The sequence below is a fragment of the Lemur catta genome, chromosome 6 (genome assembly GCF_020740605.2).
Source record: "Lemur catta isolate mLemCat1 chromosome 6, mLemCat1.pri, whole genome shotgun sequence".
Lineage (NCBI taxonomy): Eukaryota > Metazoa > Chordata > Mammalia > Primates > Lemuridae > Lemur > Lemur catta.
Genome location: NC_059133.1, coordinates 88343708 through 88362486, shown reverse-complemented (window position 1 = coordinate 88362486; position 18779 = coordinate 88343708). Strand labels below are relative to the sequence as shown.

The 18779-nt window shown below is 36.2% G+C and overlaps 1 protein-coding gene across 1 annotated transcript in view; it reads right to left on the bottom strand.

The window, feature by feature from the left end:
- LRP6 (LDL receptor related protein 6) overlaps positions 1–18779 on the bottom strand; it is a 160264-nt gene that overhangs the window by 34913 nt on the left and 106572 nt on the right. The window contains exons 8-12 of the mRNA XM_045554314.1: positions 12685–12901; positions 11605–11894; positions 10174–10400; positions 8025–8209; positions 7101–7427 (exon numbers count right to left, since the gene is read on the bottom strand). Of these exons, the coding sequence (XP_045410270.1) occupies positions 7101–7427; positions 8025–8209; positions 10174–10400; positions 11605–11894; positions 12685–12901 (1246 nt within the window). The remainder of the gene's footprint in view (positions 1–7100; positions 7428–8024; positions 8210–10173; positions 10401–11604; positions 11895–12684; positions 12902–18779) is intronic.

Sequence of the window (18779 nt, the reverse complement as noted above, 5' to 3'; positions counted from 1 at the left end):
AATAAAGAAACAAGCATTAGAGCCAGGCATGGTGATACGTGCCTGTAGTCCCAGCTATTTGGGAGGCTGAGGCAGGAGGATCGTTTGAGCCCAGGAGTTTGAGTCTAGCCTGGGAAACACAGCTAGTATTCTTTAAAAAAGAATAAAATAAAAAAAATCAAGTATACAAGCATTGGATGACAAGGAGAGCCCCATAACCATGACTTTGAAAGTAAGAAAATAAAATTATTTGAGAGAGAGGAAAAAAATGAACATTTATTGAGGACCTCCAACATGTTACATATCATACTAGATGGTATTTAAGCCCTCGAATTATCTCCATTTTATAGAGGAGGAAACCAAGGCTCAGAAAGGTTAAGTAGTTTTTCCAAGGTCACAAAGCTATTGAGTGGAAGAGCACATATCTTTTTCCAGATCCTGTCCTGCTTCTTCATGCATTTAAGAATTTCTTGAGTGTATACCATATACCAAGCACTCTTCTAGGCACCTAAGATACATCAGTGAAGAAAACAGAAAAACTTGCTGCTTCATGATGTGTATATTCCAGTAAACAGTAAGCAATATAATAAACAAGAAAGTTATATAAACAGTAGAGTATATAAATTACACACTATATAAAAGGGTGATAAGTGCTATGGGGAAAAAAAAAAGTACTGGTAAGGGACACTGGCAATGATAGACAGGTGGAAGGACAACTTGCAATTTTAGTGTAGACCAGGTCTCACTGTGAAGGTCACAAATAAGCAAAGAATTGGAGGTGAAAGATATCCAGGCAAATATTTGCAGGAAGAACATTCCAGGAGGGAAAATAAGCGGTATAACAGTCCTGAGATGGAGTAACTGGCATATTTGAAACTAGCAATGAGGCCAGTGTGGCTGTCATGGAGAAAGCAAGGGAGAAAATAGTATAAGATGAGGTTAGAGAAGGAAATTGGGGGATGAGGTGGAGAAGGGTTTACCAAATGTGGGGTATAGATTATGCAGGACCAGGCAGGCCACTGTAAGAACTAGGTTTTACTCTGTGTGAAATGGGGAGTCATTTTAAGGTTTTGAGTACAGAAACAACATGATCTGATTTAGCTTTTACAACAGGTCAAAGAGCAAGTTACATAATGTTAGAAACCTTTTGAGGGTAAGTACTTTGTGTTAAACTCTTGTAATATGCCTTGGAATTGAAAAAATCTCTATAGAAATATTAAATAGTACCCCATTATTTACAAAAAGCATGCAAGAAGCCTCTTGAAGCACCACTGATCTACCTCAGAAAGGCAGCCAAGAGAGATACTAGGAATACTCAACAGTAATTTCTCATCGCCTTCCTAACACAAACAACAAGCATGAGTATAAGCAGCTAAAACAGTAATGATCCCCAAAAGTCTTTAAATATTTGTTTTGTCTCCATCCTCCATCAGTTATTATCCCATTTTTCTCCTTCCATTCAAAGCCAAACTTCTTGAAAGAGATGTCTATATATGCTACTGCCTCTTCCTTTTTTCCCTTCACTTTTTAATCTACTCCAATCTGCCTTTCACCATTATTTCCCTGAAATCACTCTCTTTAGGGTTACCAATAACCACCAGCACATCAAAAAAACAATTCATCATGATCAGGTGGGCTTTATCCCAGTGATGCAAGGATGGTTCAACATAGGCAAGTCTATAAACGCAATTCACCACATAAATAAAAGAACAAAGACCATATGATTCTCTCAATAGATGCAGAAAAAGCATTACCCAAAAATCCAATGGATACTATTTTAGACCTCACCTTAACTTCTCAGCAGCATTCAACACAGTTCATTTCTGAAACACCCTTATCCCTATCTTCTGTGCCTCTGTTCTCCCTGCTTTTCCTCTTACCTCTCTGGCTGCCACTTCTCAGTATCTTTTGTGAACTTTCCCTCCTCAACCAGAGTTCCTTAGGTTACCAGGTCCTTTCTTCTCTCTCCACCAGAAGTTAGCAAACTATGGCCCACAAGTCAAATCTGGCCTACCACTTAATTAAAATGTTACTAGAATTCAGCCCTGCCCATTTAAAAAATATGTTATCTATGGCTGCTTTCATGTTACAGTGGTCAGAGCTGTGAAGAGCTGAGCAGGTGTAACAGAGCCTACACACTCACAAAGCCTAGCCCTTTACAGAAAAAGTTTGCTGGCTCCTATACTGTATCTTCTCCCTGGGTAATCTTCCTCACTTTAAATACATCATGGCTATTCCAAAATTTATAACTCTAACCTCATCTCTCTCCTCTGATAGTCCATGTACTATGACACCTAATCTAGAAGTTTATCCTTGATTCCTCTATTTCTTCACTACATACAACCCATTAATAAGTTTTGTTATTTCTAGCTTCAAAATATACCTTGAACCCCTCAGCATCTCTCCATTGTCACACACACACCGCTGCCACCGCAGCCCGGGCCTACCTGCATCACTGCACTGTCTAACCGACCTCCCTGCGGCTGCTCCCTCTCCCCAGAAATCAGGTCATGTATCTTATTTAATCTTCAAAACAACACCATAAGGTAGTTACTATGATTATTCTCATTTGACAAAGGAGATAAACTAAGCCTTAAAAAATTTATTTTACTTGCATAAAGCAAAAAGCTAATATACTCCAAAATTGTATAACCTCTTAATCATTAAAGTATATGCTTGTATTCTTTCTCTTTCACAATTGAAGCCTGTGTCAGAAAAGACTAAATCCTTTCCCATGTGATTTCTGATGTTCTCTCAGGTGTAGAATAAAGCAATTATTTTTTCCTAGACAGGGTCTCTCACTCTGTCGCCCAGGCTGGAGTGTAGTGGCTTCATCATAGCTCACAGCAACCTCAAACTCCTGGGCTCAAGTGATCCTCCCGCCTCAGCTTCCTGAGAACCTGGGACTACAGACATATGCCACCATGCCCAGCTAATTTTTTAAAATTTTTTTGTAGAGATGGAATCTCGCTATGTTGCCAGTGTCAACTCCTGGCCTCAAGTGATCCCTCCCATCTTGGCCTCCGAAAATGCTGGGATTACAAGGGTCAGCCACACCTGGCTTTTTTTTTTTTTTTCTTACGAGAGTCTTGCTCTGTCACCCAGGCTGGAGTGTAGTGGTGAGATCATAATTCACTGTGACCTTGAACTCCTGGGCTCAAGTGATCAGAGGATCATTTCTAGCCAACAATGTTTTGTTATATATTTTGTTGTTAGCACTGGGTATGTATGTGTTTGTGAATTAATGTGAATTACTTGCCAATCTTTAAAAGTCAGGAGATACTATAGTACCCTCCTGCCAAAAAAAGAATCTAGATTCATTACTGGATAAGAAGATCGGGTAACCTCAGCTATAGTTAAGTAGCAACTGCCCACTACGTTCAGAGCATGTGCTTTCCAGCTCCCTATCAACTATCATTTTATACTGAGTTAAATTTTCTCATATACATTTTCTGTGTGGTCTCTTACACATTTAAAGATTTTATGTATGTTATCAAAATATATGTATGGGATATAGCAAAAGCATTCCTGAGAGGAAAACTAATAGCATTAAATGTTCACATCCAAAAGACAGAAAGTTCACAAATTAACAAACTAATAAAGTCTCAAGTGACTGGAAAACGAAGAGCAAATGAATCCTAAACCTAGCAGAAGAGAAGAAATAACTAAGATCGCAGCAAAACCAAATGAAATTGATAATAAAAGAACTGTACATAAGATTAATAAAACCAAAAGTTGGTTTTTTGAAAAGATAAACAAAATTGACAGGCCTCTAGCTAGACTGACAAGAACTAGAAAGGAAAGGACCCTAATAAACTCAGTTAGAAATTAAAAAGGAGAGGTCACTACAGACACCACAGAAATAAAAAACATTATCTTTGAATATTATAAAAATCTATATGCCCCAAAACTACAAAACGTGGAGCACATGGACAATTCTTAGAAACACACAACCTCCCTAGGCTCAATCAGGAAAAAATAGAATTCCTGAACAGACCAATATAAAGCACAGAAATTGAAGCAGCAATTAAAAATCTTCCAACAAAAAAATTCCCAGACCAGATGTGTTCACACCTGAATTTTACCAAACTTACAAAGAACTCATACCTATACTGCAGAAATTATTCCACAACATTGAGAAGGACGGTAACATCCCCAACTCATTCTACAAAGCCAACATCACCTTGATACCAAAGCCAGGAAAGGACACAACAAAAAAAGAAAACGACAAACCAATATCCCTCATGAATAAAGATGCAAAAATCCTCAGCAAAATCTTAGCAAACCAAATCCAACAGCACATCAAAAAAACAATTCATCATGATCAGGTGGGCTTTATCCCAGTGATGCAAGGATGGTTCAACACAGGCAAGTCTATAAATGCAATTCACCACATAAGTAAAAGAACAAAGACCATATGATTCTCTCAATAGATGCAGAAAAAGCATTTGACAAAATCAAGCACACTTTTATGATAGAAACTCTTAACAAAATAGGCATAGATGGGACATACCTTAAAATTATTAGAGCCACATACAATAAATCCACAGCCAATAACACACTGAATGGGGAAAAATTGAAAGCATTCCCGCTTAGAACTGAAACCAGAAAAGGTTGCCCACTATCTCCACTTTTTTTCAGCATAATGCTGGAAGTCCTTGCCAGAGCAATCAAACAAGAGAGGGGAAGGAAGGGTGCCTGAATGGGGGCAGAAGAGGTCAAACTCTCACTCTTTGATGACAATACGATATTATTATCTAAAAAAATCCCAAGGATTCAACCAAGAGACTCCTGGAATTGATAAATGAATTCAGTACAGTCTCAGGATACAAAATCAATGCTCACGAATCAGTGGCATTCATATACACCAGTAACAGTCAAGCTTAAAATCAAATCAAAGATGTAACACCTTTCACAACAGCATCAAAGAAAATTAAAGATTCAGGAATATATTTAACAAAGAAGGTGAGAGACCTATGTATGGAGAACTACAAAATACTGAGAAAAGAAATTGTAGAAGATGTAAACAGATGGAAAACCCTACCATGCTCATGGATTGGCAGAATCAGTATTGTTAAAATGTCTATACTACCTAAAGTGATCTACAGAATTAATGCAATCCTTATCACAATACCATCATCATTCTTTACAGATCTAGAAAAAAATAATTCTATGCTTCGTCTGGAACCAGAGAAGACCTTGTATAGCCAAAGCAATCTTAAGGAAAAAGAACAAATTGGGAGGCATCAGTCTACCAGACTTCAAGCTTCACTACAAAGCTATTGTAATGAAAACAGCATGGTATTGGCACAAGAACGGAGATACAGACCTTTGGAACAGGACTGAGAGCCCAGATATAAAACCATCCACATAATGTCATCTTACCTTTGACAAAGCAGATAAAAATATACACTGGGGAAAAGAATCTCTAGTCTATAAATGGTGCTGGGAAAACTGTATAACCACATGCATAAGACTGAAACTGGATCCCCACCTCTCACCTCTCACAAAAGTCAACTCAAAATAGATAACAGACTTAAACCTAAGATTTGAAATCTTAAGAATTCTAGAAGAAAATGTTGGGAAAATTATAGACATCAGCCTGGGCAAAGAATTTATGAAGAAGACCCCCAAAGCAATTACAGCAGCAACAAAAATAAATAAATGGGACCTGATCAAATTAAAAAGTTTCTGCACAGCCAAGGAAACTATCATTAGAGCAAATAGACAACCTACAGAATGGGAGAAAATATTTGCATGCTACACATGCGATAAAGGGCTGATAACAGGAATCGATACAGAACTTAAGAAAATTAACAAGAAAAAAATCAAACAACCCCAACAAAAAATAGGCAAAGGACATGAACAGAAACTTTTCAAAAGGACAAAATAATGGCCAGTAAACATATAAAAAAGTGCTCAACATCTCTAATCTTTAGGGAAATGCAAATGAAAACAACAATGAGATATCAGCTATCTCATTGTTGAGATGGTCCTTATCAAAAAGTCCCAAAACAACAAATGCTGGTGTGGATGTAGAGAGACTGGAACACTCTTACACTGTTGGTGGGACTGCAAATTAGTATAACCCCTGTGGAAGGTAATTTGGAGATATATCAAAGAGCTAAAGATAGAAATACCATTTGATCCAGCAATCCCACTACTAGGCATCCACCCAAAGGAAAAAAAGACATTCTATAATAAACACATCTGTACTCGAACGTATATGGTAGCACAATTCACAATTGCAAAATGTGGAAACAACCCAAGTGCCCATCAATACATGAGTGGATTAATAAAATGTGGTATATGTATACCATGGAATACTACTTAACTACAAAAACCAATGGTGAACTGGCACCTCTTATATTATCCTGGATAGAGCTTGAGTCCATCCTTCAAAGTGAGGTTTCACAAGAAAGGAAAAACAAGCAAGCACCACATGTAGTCACCATCAAATTGGTACTGACCAATCAACACTAAGGTGCTCACATGGTAGTAATATATCACTGGGTGCCGGTCAGGTGGGAGGCGGATGGTAGCGGTGGGTAAACTCATAACTACTGGATGCGGAGCACACTGTATGGGGGAAGGACAGACTTGTGGCCTTGGCTTGGGTGAGGCAAAGGCATTACATGTAATCAAAATGTTCACACCCCCATAATATTCTGAAATTAAATGAATGAATGAATGAATTTTTTATGTTTGTGTTATTATATGTACTTCAAAGGACAGGAGGTTATGTTTTGGGATTCTCCTTGTTTTACTGCTTATACTGCTCTTCCCTTCCTTTATAATGAATAAATATGAGTTATGCATACCACACATGCATGACTCTGCCTCTCCTGTTCCTCCTCTGACGCTACGCAAAGTTTGCACCAAATATTTAATGTCCAAGGATAAAAGATCTAATTTTTCTATAACATCTATCTAGTTGCTATCATCAAACGATAAGTAACAAAAACTTTAATTTCTCCTTCTTAACCCTCCCCTTTCAACTAAACAAATGGTCCACTCTTAACTTTTACAATGTTTTACTTTAGAAAGATCATAACTAAAGCACTTCCAAACTACTGCTTTCTCTCCTAATTCTAGCTTGCTTTGAGGGAAATGCAGCTTACCACTACAAGTCCTGTTGTCAGCGTTAAGAGAGTAGTGGGCAGGGCATCCACAAACAAAGCCTCCAACTGGCACAGCCAAGCAGAGGTGGGAGCAGTGCCCATTGCTGGAAGCACACTCATTCCACCCTGCCTGCCGAGAAGAGTGAAAGACAAGGATGTCCATCACATAATCCAAATGGCCCTGAATGATGGTGCGGTTTTGGCCACTGGTTTTGTTGGCACGCTCAATGCTGCGTCGGCTCCAGTCCGTCCAGTAGATGTAATCTTGGTACTGAGTTAAGCCAAAAGGATGAGGCAAGTCATCTGCTATAACTTCACGGTTGAGTCCTATTTTCAGAAAGGCAATAGACAGGAGAGAAGCAGAAGGATGAAGTATGTAAGAATATAAATGTCTTGCCAGCCAAAAAAAAAAAAACCTAACATATAAAACATTACATTTGTAAGCAATTTAAAATAGAACAATTCATTTAAAAGCAATTCTAAAATCAGACCAGTGCTCTGAAATCAATACATCTGCAGTCTGACCCCATGCCACAAATTTATATTCCTGCTATAAATCACTGAGTCAGTTTAAATTCCCGCAAATGATCTATTTTGATTGTGATTTTATTTTTCCTACATAAGAGTCTACAGTTCAATTTTTCTTCTTCCTTCCCTAAAAAGATAGAAATATGTCACATGAGGAATATCTAGAGAGCTATAAATTTCATTACAAGCCCAACAATAATGAAATTTTCAAATAATTAAGAAATATGAATCTGAGTACCTAGACCACTATTAATAATAATAAATAGGATACAATTCCAGAAAAGGAGAAGAATCTAGACATTCATGTGAAGCTGTATTAAAAGTATCTAACCAATGATGAATAGCAGCCACGATTAGAATATACTATCTGTCTGAATAGAAAGTAGCAAGGCTTACCAAGCATATTTGACGATTCTATTAAGTTGGTGTCCAGGTCCGTCCAATAAAGCCTCCTTTTAGCATAATCAATAGTTAGGCCGTTTGCCCGCCCCACATTTGGAACTAATGTAGTACGTTCACTTCCATCCATAGCAGCTCTGTCTATCTTAGGTTTTCCACCCCATTCAGTCCAATACATAAATCTAAATTCAAAACAACGGATAATTAACATTTCACTTTTGACTAGCTGGGAGAAAGCATCATATTTATGCATCATAACCAAGTGAATTTAAAGAAACTATATGGCAAATCAAGGAAATGGATCAAACAAAATCATGGCTACAATTCTTTCAATTATTTTGGCACCCTCAACTAAATATTTTTTCTCATATCCCAAAAAGGAAGTGAGTCAGCTTTCCTTAGTCTTTCCAATAAATTTGTTCCATCCAAACGTAGAAAATGGGAACAAACCAATGGTTTCTTCATTGCAGCACTGGCATTTATACTAATATTCAAGAAAACAGCAAAGGATTAAAGCTCTGTTCTCAAAATCTGGTTCACTTCTGAAGAAAACATCTTTGTGTATTTCTGAATATGAGTAATTTGAGTTTTTAAAATGTTGAACTTACTTTTCAACTTGTGTAATCAACTCTCCTCTAAAACAAATTGCATGAGTACATTAAAGGTAAAAATAAATAGTGAGCCTTTAACTTAAGTCAAAAGCAAAGCTTGAAAATGTATTTGGTCATATGGTCCAAGACAGTAGACTACATGAGTAAGAATAATGGATCACCACTTGATGTGTCAAACTAAGCAATGAACACTAACCTCTTACAAGTCTCTGTGAAATTTTACAATAATTATTTTGCTTTCATTTTACCTTTCTGAGTTTTTCACTTTAATCTTAGAGCAACCCTACAGCAGAAGCTTTTTATAGATGAGGAGGCCAAAACACTAAAAGATATATTTGTCTGATATCTTCTCACCAGTTACATGGCAAAGCTAGAACTAGAACCTAATCCTTAGCCATATGCCCTTCAACTAAACTACTAAGGTGCTAGTTTTGGAGACACTCTGAATATCGGCACTAGGAAAGCACTCCACATGCCAGCTCTCATGAAATATCTCAGGACAGATATTCACTCATCAGCCTGTCAGCTGATGGCTGACTTGGTAGCAATGTATGAACATGCTTTTCTGAAAACTAAAGTTGTCCAGGCTTTGTTTGCATTTGCACTTGTCAGTTGACAGGCATGTGCGCACTATAAGAGCCAAAGAGAAACAACTGTGAGAGAAATTTCACACTTCCCAGCAGCAACCTATACTAGAGTCCTTAGTCCCAACTACTAAATTTATCTGTCTGACAACTAATGCTTAGAGCAAATATCACCATAATCTCACCACAATATGTCAGTGCAGAGAAGCTGTCTTTGATACAGCTTTCTAACTACATGGCTAACTAATCATGGTATTAACATGATTTCAGGGAAACTATTTTAAATTACAGATATGGTAAATATGTCCATATGTTCACACTGCTGACTTCTTTTAAAAGTGGAATTTTTTTTCAAATTTCAGATTTCTTAGCTGCTAGCTTTTAAAGATTTGCTGACTCTTGTTAGAGGGATCATCTACCCTTGAAAAACATGTCATGGTTTAAGTAAACACCATGGTTTAAGTAAACAAAGTTACTCCACGTTTATAATAATGATCAAACTAATTGTCTACTTTGAATTAATAAATATCTCAAACTTTTCATACGCACACAATATTGTTTCAGTGGGTTTACTATAACATGTTTGGAATCTAGTATAACTGTGGAGGCGATGCAAGCAAATATAGACTGACGACACCTATAAAAAAAGGCTGTTCACATCTATGTAATACTTAGTATATAATACTGATCAGTAACATTTGATTATTAATCCATTTCACTCTTTCTTCACCTAATGCTAATAATGACAAAAGTAAAATTAGCTAATAATTATTCATTCTAAATCAGTGAAATATCAATGAATGGTTTTAAAATAAAGCCTATCTATTGTTTAGTTGCCAGATTCCTAATAAGCATTATTTAATAATACATGAAGAATATAATCTGTAGCCAAGGCATGTTCCTCAAAATGTGCAATATAGTTACAAGGAATGCAGATATAAAGCTGTTTACCCTTCAGCAGGGTCCAACGCTAGAGCTCTGGGGCTATCTAGGTCTTTCCACACCAAAACTTGTCGGTGCTGCCCATCCAACTTTGACACCTCAATTCGATTCGTTCCTGTGTCTGCCCAGTACAAGTTCTTCCCAAGCCAGTCTACTGCCATGCCTTCTGGATAATCTAAGCCGAATTCTACCACATGTTCCAGTGCACTGCCATTCATGAAGGCCCTGCTGATGGTCTGCAAAAATATAAAATCAACAACTAAGTCACATGGCATAAGTATAAAACACCATCCAGATAGAAGATTCGGTTTGGTTTTTATGGGGCATGGGAGGATCTAGAAGTGCCAAGAGGTATACTGTTTCCTAATAAAATTCACATAATTTACAAGCACAGAAAATCTTGATGTCAATCTCTAATAAATGCAACTGCAACCTCAAGTTTTATTGCCAATTCAGGGGGAAAATTTTGAAACTCTTAAAAACCAAAAATGTATTCTACTAAATAAGACAGTGTAATGATTTTTCTTTTAAAATTTATTAGCAATCAAGGGAGAAAGATGTGATTGAGAAGATCTCAACAACCATATATCTTATAAAATGAATATAACTGTTATATTATTACCACTGTAGCTCTGAATCCCATAAAATTTAAAACAATCATAATTCAAACTAATAATAATATATGCTACTTCTTTTCAAGTACTGTCCTGAGTACTTTATGTCCATAGATTTTTCTCATTTAATACTCACAACTGCCCCACAAGATAGGCATCATCTCTATTTTCAAAATGAGTAAACTTATAAGGTCACTCAATACAAGCCAAGACTTATTTACTTCATTTATTCACTTAACAGATTTTACAGAACACCATTAGAATTCAACTCTGTCCAGCTCCAACATTCCATGTTTTTTACGTATTAGACAAAAGTTTACACAAGTTATCTGAAACAAGCCCAAAACATTCCTTCTTCCAGATTTCTGGTCAGGAGCTTCCTCTCTCTATCCTAGTATGCCTTTCAATATTTATCCTATGAAAAAGAAAAAAACGTATGCTATAACTCATAATTGGCATTTTCTACTTCAGTCAGTTCAATTTTGTTTAAAATAAATCAAGGCTCAAGTCTCTATAACCCATTTTATGCGAAGTATACAATTGTTTAGTCAGCTAATTGCAGAAAATGCCATTCATCATCTTCAAACGGAACAAAGTGGAGAAAGATCATGTCTTCCAGATTTAGAACACTCTAGGCAAAGTATCTTGTATTATGTGACACCTAACAAAATACTGAATGGGCCTTTCCCTTCACTTCCTTTAAAAAGTTAAAGGTTTTTGTTGAACTGTGCCTATCAAGCAACAAAGGAGGTATGACACAGAAGATTCAAAAATTCTTGTTCTCCCTTTTAGTGCTCAGCTTTAATACTCTAATTCTTTCACTAACCTTGAGTGATATATCGGTCCAGTAAATTCGGTTGTCTGTCACATCAAAATCCAAAGCAGAAGCTTCTTTGACACCAGTGAGCGGAATTGCCACATTATTATTGTTTGTTTCCAAAGAAATTCGTCTGATATCTGCTCTCCGTGAAAACAAAAGGAAAGCCTCTGGAACAATGCAGGTCTTCATGTCACTGATGAGTTCAAAGCCAATGGGGCAGGCACACCGAAGGCCCTGAGGTCTATAGAGGCAAAGATGGCTACAGCCGCCATTTTCCTCAGCACAGGGGTTGGAACCTAAAAGAGAAACTAATGATAAAAGGGCACAAACATTGACACAATCGACACATTTTCACTTTTCAATTACTAAGCATTTGGTCCACAAAGACCTATGATTATTTCTGCTCCCAATCTAGAGTCTCAATTTTAATTTCACAAACAAGCAAAATGCGGACTAATAGGGAGTTAAAGCATGGCAAAATATTTTCCTTTTATACCCACAGTAAACTTTATTTATTTATTTGAGACAGAGTCTTGCTCTGTCATCCCGGCTAGAGAGCAATGACGTCATCATAGCTCACTGGAATCTCAAACTCCTGGGCTCAAGCAATCCTCCTGCCTCAGCCTCCCGAGTAGCTGGGACTATAGACACATGCCACCACGCCTGGCTCATTTTTTCAATATTTTAGTAGAGACAGTCTCACTCTTGCTCAGGCTGGTCTCAAACTCCTGATCTCAAGTGATCCTCCTGGAGGCCTCCCAGAGTGCTAGGATTACAAGCATGAGCCACTGTGCCCAGCCCCATAAACTTTAAAATAAGGCACATCGTTCATACAATAGGATTGAATTATTTTGATGAAGGTGGGCTTGTGCTTGTGCCTGTGTATTTAGCCCTTCTATTCAAACTGTGTAGCCAGAGTACCAAACCAATATTATAAAGGTCCCTTCTCATTAAAAAAGGGTTAAAGATGATTTCTATATTGCCTCAAACATCAACAATTTACATTGCTACTTTACAAGCTGCTGACTCTCTCTATCTTTTCCCATTCCTCATCTCCATTTCTAAGAGAATGTTGGAATTACTTACCAATGATTCGATGAACATTTGTGGCCTTTAGGCCCATGAGATCAGGCAGCTGATCTATGATGATTTCCCTCTCTGCACTTCGTTTGTGAACTCTTTCAATGCTACGCCTCTGCCAGTCAGTCCAGTACACATAGTCACCCAACAAAGTAAACCCAAATATGTGAGGAATTTTATCTTCCACTAGTACTCGTCTGCCAGTGCCATCAGTATTCATAACCTTCAAGTTTAAATTCAAAGAGAAGGAAGAGGATAAGATAATTATTTATCCTGCAAACGTAAAAATGACAAATCCAACTGCCTGTTGTATTGAAATCCAAGAGTCATCTTAGTTATTCCTGTGACAATGCTTTCACAGAATTATAACATGATGATCATGATTTCAAATATTCAATGTAAGCTCATATTTAACCTCTTTCTCTCCAATCTCTTATTACTCTTCCTTCTAAAAATTCTGGCAACTTTGTATTTAGTATGCAACTTTTCTATTAAATGACTGTGTTGAAATAAAAAGGCATTACCATCACCTTAAGTTTGTACATTTGTTTTCAAATTATTATATATACCTTCACATACATCATTTTATCACATATTTTGTTTTATAATATATTTTATTTTATCCTGACAGTTTGCCTATAGAAACTGAAATTCATGTTAAGGTCACACAGCTTGTAAACAGATGTCTTTTTCAGGACTCTTTCCACTTATCATTCTCTTTATTTTATTGTTATTTACAACAACAAAAAACAGATAAAATGGCTCTCAATAAATCTCACTCCTCTGAAGTTATAATCACAAAAGTTATTTGGAGTTTATGACACCTTCTGTGCATCTAAATTTCAAGAAACTAGGATATACCTATTTCCTCCAACTACCCAGTAACAACATTATTAAATCCATTCTGACATTTACACTGCAGCAACATGTGCACTAATCAGTGTTGACTTATTTGGAATATCTCTTACTGATTTTATGGATAAAAAATGATTATTTGTATACAAGATTACATCTGATACCCTCTGTTGGTGAGTAGGGGGCAGATACTGTCCACATGTACATGTTTTTAGTACCAGAATAACAGTTCTGAAGGCAAATTTGCCTAGAACATAGGCTTCTTTAATTGGTCTCAGCTGGGGACTTGAACATGCTACTTTGGAAGGCTTGCTCCATCTTTCGGAACAGAAGATGGTCTTATCAGTTTCTACTACAGTATTTCCAAATCTGTCTCCAGGATCTAAAATGTCATAATAATTAACAATGAACCTATCTATGTTCTCCATTTTAGGGGGAGTTCAATCATCCCATCAGGGAGCACTCAATACAGAATGCTAAATATTCTGTATTATAAAACTATAAAATATTACTTTCTTATAAGATTATGGTATGTTAAAACATGTCTGGTTTGATTTTATTTCTAGTTTTAGTTCTATCTTAAATCAGCTGTCTTGCATTATCGTACATTTAACAAATTACACTACTTTTGCCGATCACTAGATTTAAATGTTGGCTTTCCTATTAAAGTTTATTTTTTGATCTAAAAGTACAAACTGGATGACTAATGTTAAACTTCTTTTTAAAGATAACATTTATATTTCTGCCTCAAAAATATTACAGGATTGACAAACTTCTCTTTCAGCTATATCACCCTGCAACATTTTTGTTTGTTCATTTTGATAAACAAGCAGCTTAAACAAAAGATGGAAGATTAAGCATAAATTGGGAAAATGTGTTACAAATGAAACTGAAAATCTCAGTGAGAAAAATACCAAAAGCCAAATTCCAAGACATTTTTAGTTCACACAATGCTGCATCTTCTATTTAGTAGTTACCCTTCATTCTTCTGCTCTCTAAAAATCTCTCATGATCAACAAATAATGTGGCAGAAATAGATTTGGATTTCAAATATAAGCTTTATCATTCAGTGGGTATCCTTAAGCAATTTCTCACATGTAAAACAGGGAGAGAATCACTACCATCACTGAATTATTTAAGTATCAAATAAACTAATGCTAAATATATATATAGCACAGTATTCGACGTATAGTAGGTGCTTGGTAAACACTGGTTCCTGCTCTTTAAAATCATTTTATTAAAATCATTTCATCCCTAAATGTAAATAGCTAACTGATATTTAAATAATTTATTTAAAAGTAGTACTTCAAAATAAAAATACATATATATAAAAGATTACGTGGAAATAAAAGACTGAAACAACCACACACTGTTATACTGAAGAATAAAACCAATACAGATCTTTCTATGTTCTGGCAACTAGTGGAAAACTACAGGGCTGCAGCCTTTTTCCCACTTCCTACCTCCATTTTTATCGTTTGCTTTTTGCTACTGAAATATAAAGTAACTAAAACGGTAAACAAAAAGGAGCAAATAGTTTGACAATTTTATGGAATATACTTCTGCTGCTCTACCAAACCACCCCTTACCACTTCCCCTCCAAATCAAACAACATTAATAAAGATATCTAATGAATGCAAATCACCATGAAAGACACGATGACTGCTGAGAGGTTTAGGACAGGGTTTCTTCCAGGTAAAGGATAACAATCCAGTCGGGGAGGTAAAGTATATTTATATTAAAATTACACACACCCTCTCTGGCCTATAAGTAGTCAAGAAAAACTTCAGGAAATAGGAGGAGCTGAAATCCACTCTGAAGAATTAGAATTTTGACCAAGAGAAAGAGAAAAAGATTTTCCAGAATAAAAGAAATAGCATGTGTTAAGGCACAGCAGTCAAGGATGCACACAATGTGTTTGACAATCAGAGAAACGCTTTGACTGAGGCAGAAAGAACACAAAGAGGACTCAAGAAGACAGTATCAGGCAGATACCACCCTGTGGCAGGTATTAAATTCCAGGATAAGGAGAACCACAGAAAATAAGCAGCTTCTGAAAGCACTTTAAGCAGTGACACAACAAAGCTGTATTTCAGGAATACCTCCATTTGTCATTGTGTTCAGATTGTTTGTGCTAAAGATAAATATCTTATTTTAAATACAGAATTATGGTTAACAAAATATTTGCAGTTTCTGTGAGATGGCAACAGAGGTCCAAATACCTTATTAAAAAGTCTTAAGTAGGGGGCAGCTATATTTCAGAATTTAGACTTTAAAAAAATATTAAGAAAGGTTAAACACTGCACATAGCATATCACCTCAGTTTGGGTCCAAGGCAGCACTTCATTGCCAAACATGTTAATATTTCTGCAGTAAAACATGAAAGTATTCCCACAAAATAGGATAAATAAAAACTACAAATAGTCTCAACACAGCTTCAGGTCAGGTTTTCCATTGACTGAAATAACAAAAACAACATTTGGTTTTCAGAGCTTTTTGGATTTCAGACATGCAGATTATAGATCAGAAGTACTTTGCTCATCTTTACTCCAACCCCTTAACAAAACTGGGGTTTGCATCAATGTTAATGTTGCTTAAAGTACAAGCAACGGTGTCAGAAAAAGACAGTAAAGGACATAATATTATACAAGGAAAACTACAAAACAGTGATGAAACAAATCACATATGACACAAATCAATGGAAAAACATCTCATGCTCATGGATTGGAAGAATCAGTATTAAAATGACCATACTGCCCAAAGGAATCTACAGATTCAGCGCAATTCCTACCAAAATACCAATGTCATTTTTCACAGAATTAGGGAAAAAAAAATCCTAAAAGTCATATGGAACCAAAAAAGAGCCCGAATAGCCAAAGCAATCCTAAGCAAAAAGAACAAGGTTGGAGGCACCACATTGCCTGACTTCAAATTATAATACAAGTCTATAGTAACAAAACAGCATGGTACTGGTAATAAAAACAGAAACGTAGATGAATAAAACAGAACAGAGACCTAAAAATAAAGCCACATACCTATGACCAAATGATCTTTGACAAAGTAGGCAAAAACATCCACTGGGTAAGGGACATCCTAAAGAACATAAATAATGCTGGGGCCAGGCATGGTAGCTCACACCTGTAATCTCAGCACTTTGGGGAGGCTAAGGCAGGAGGATTGCTTGAGGCCAGGAATTCAAGACTGACATAGCAAGACCTCATCTCTACAAAAATAGCCAGGCATGGTGGTATACACCTGTAGTCCTAGCTAGCTGGGAGGATGAGGCAGGAGGATCGCTTGAGCCCAGGAGTTCAAGGTTGCTGATGGCACTGCACTCCAACCTGGGCAACAGAGCAAGGCTTTGTCTCTATTTAAAAAAAAAAAAAAAAAAAAAGGTGCTAGGAAAATTGGATAGCCATATGCAGAAGACTCAAATTGGACCCATATCTCTCATTGACTCAAGATGGACTAAAGACTTAAGTGAAAGACCTGACACTATAAAAATTCTAGAAGAAAACCTAAAAAAAAACCTGTCTGGACATTAGGCTAGGCAAAGAATTTATGACTAAGACCTCAAAAGCAAATGCAACAAAAACAAAAATAGGCAAATGGGACTTAAACTACAAAGCACAGCAAAAGAAATAATCAAAAGAGTATATAGACAACCTATAGAATGTGAGAAAATATTCACAAACTATGCATCCAACAAAGGAATAACATCCAGAATCTACAAGGAATTCAAACAACCCAACAAGAAAAAAGAAAAAAATAACCCCATTTAAAAGTTGGCAAAGGACATGAACATTTTTCAAAAGAAGACATACAAATGACCAATAAACATATGAAAAAATGCTCATCATTAATTACTAGAGAAATGCAAATCAAAACCACAATGAGATACCATCCTACACCATGAGAATGGCAATTAATAAAAAGTCAATAAACAATAGCTGTTGACAAAGATGTGGAGAAAAGGGATTGCTTATACACTGTTGGTAGGAATGTAAAGTAGTACAACCTCTATGGATAACAATATGGAGATTTCTCCCAAGAACTAAAAATTAAATTACCATCAGATCCAGCAACCTTACTACTAGGTATCTACCGAAAGGAAAAGTAATCATTATATCAAAAAGATATCTGCATTCATATGTTTATCACAGCACTATTCACAGTAACAAAGATAAGGAATCAACCTAAGTGTCCCATCAATGGATGACTGGATGAAGAAAGTATGGTATGTATGTACCATGAAATACTACTCAGCCATTAAAAAAAGTGAAACCACGTGTTTTGCAGCAAGATGGAAATAACTCAGAAATAGGAAGTCAAATACTGCATATTCTCACTTATTAGGGGGAGCTGAATAATGTGTATGCATGCACATAAAGAGTGGAATAGCAGACACTGGTGGCTTAGAAAGGTGGGAGAATGTGGATGAAAGATGAAAACTTATCTAATGGGTACAACGTGCACAATTTGAGTCAGGTTACACAAAAAGCTCAGACTTCACCATGACACAATATATTCATGTAACAAAACTCCACTGTACCCTCTAAATCTATAAAAATAAAAATAAAAAAAAAATCTTTAGTAACGTCTGGTGAAACAACAACAAATGGTACTAAAAGTCTTACAAAGGTCTTCAGAATGACACAGGGGCCTAGAACTCAAATATAGTTCCTGAAAAGCCACAGCTAAAGATTGGGTTGCTTTACCCACTAGAGCACTAGTCCCTTCTAGCTAATTAATCCTTGTTCTCTCACTTTAAAAGCAAAAGGTAATTAAGATGTGCTGAAGATTTTCTAAATGTAGTTTTTTAAGCACACTGTTTCCTTCAATTTCCTATCTCTTCGTTTTCATCTGTTGTAGTTTTTACAACAGGTTTGAGTTTAAAACAGTGCTGTCCAAGAGAAATATAATATAAGCCACAAATGTAAGCCAAATGTGTCAATTTTAAATTTTCTAGTAGTCATAATTTAAAACGTAAAAAAGAGTAGGCAAAATTAATTTCAATAAAATATTTTATTTAATCTAATACATTCAAAATATTTTATTTTCAACATATAATCTTATGTAATACATAATGACATCTTATGGGTTTTTTTTTTCATACTAGGTCTTCTTAGTGTGTATTTTACACTTAAAGCCCATCTCAATTTAGACTAGCCACATTTTAGGTGCTCCACAGCCACGTTGGCTAATAGCTACATATTATACTGTGCTGTAGTGTTGTCCATACAGCC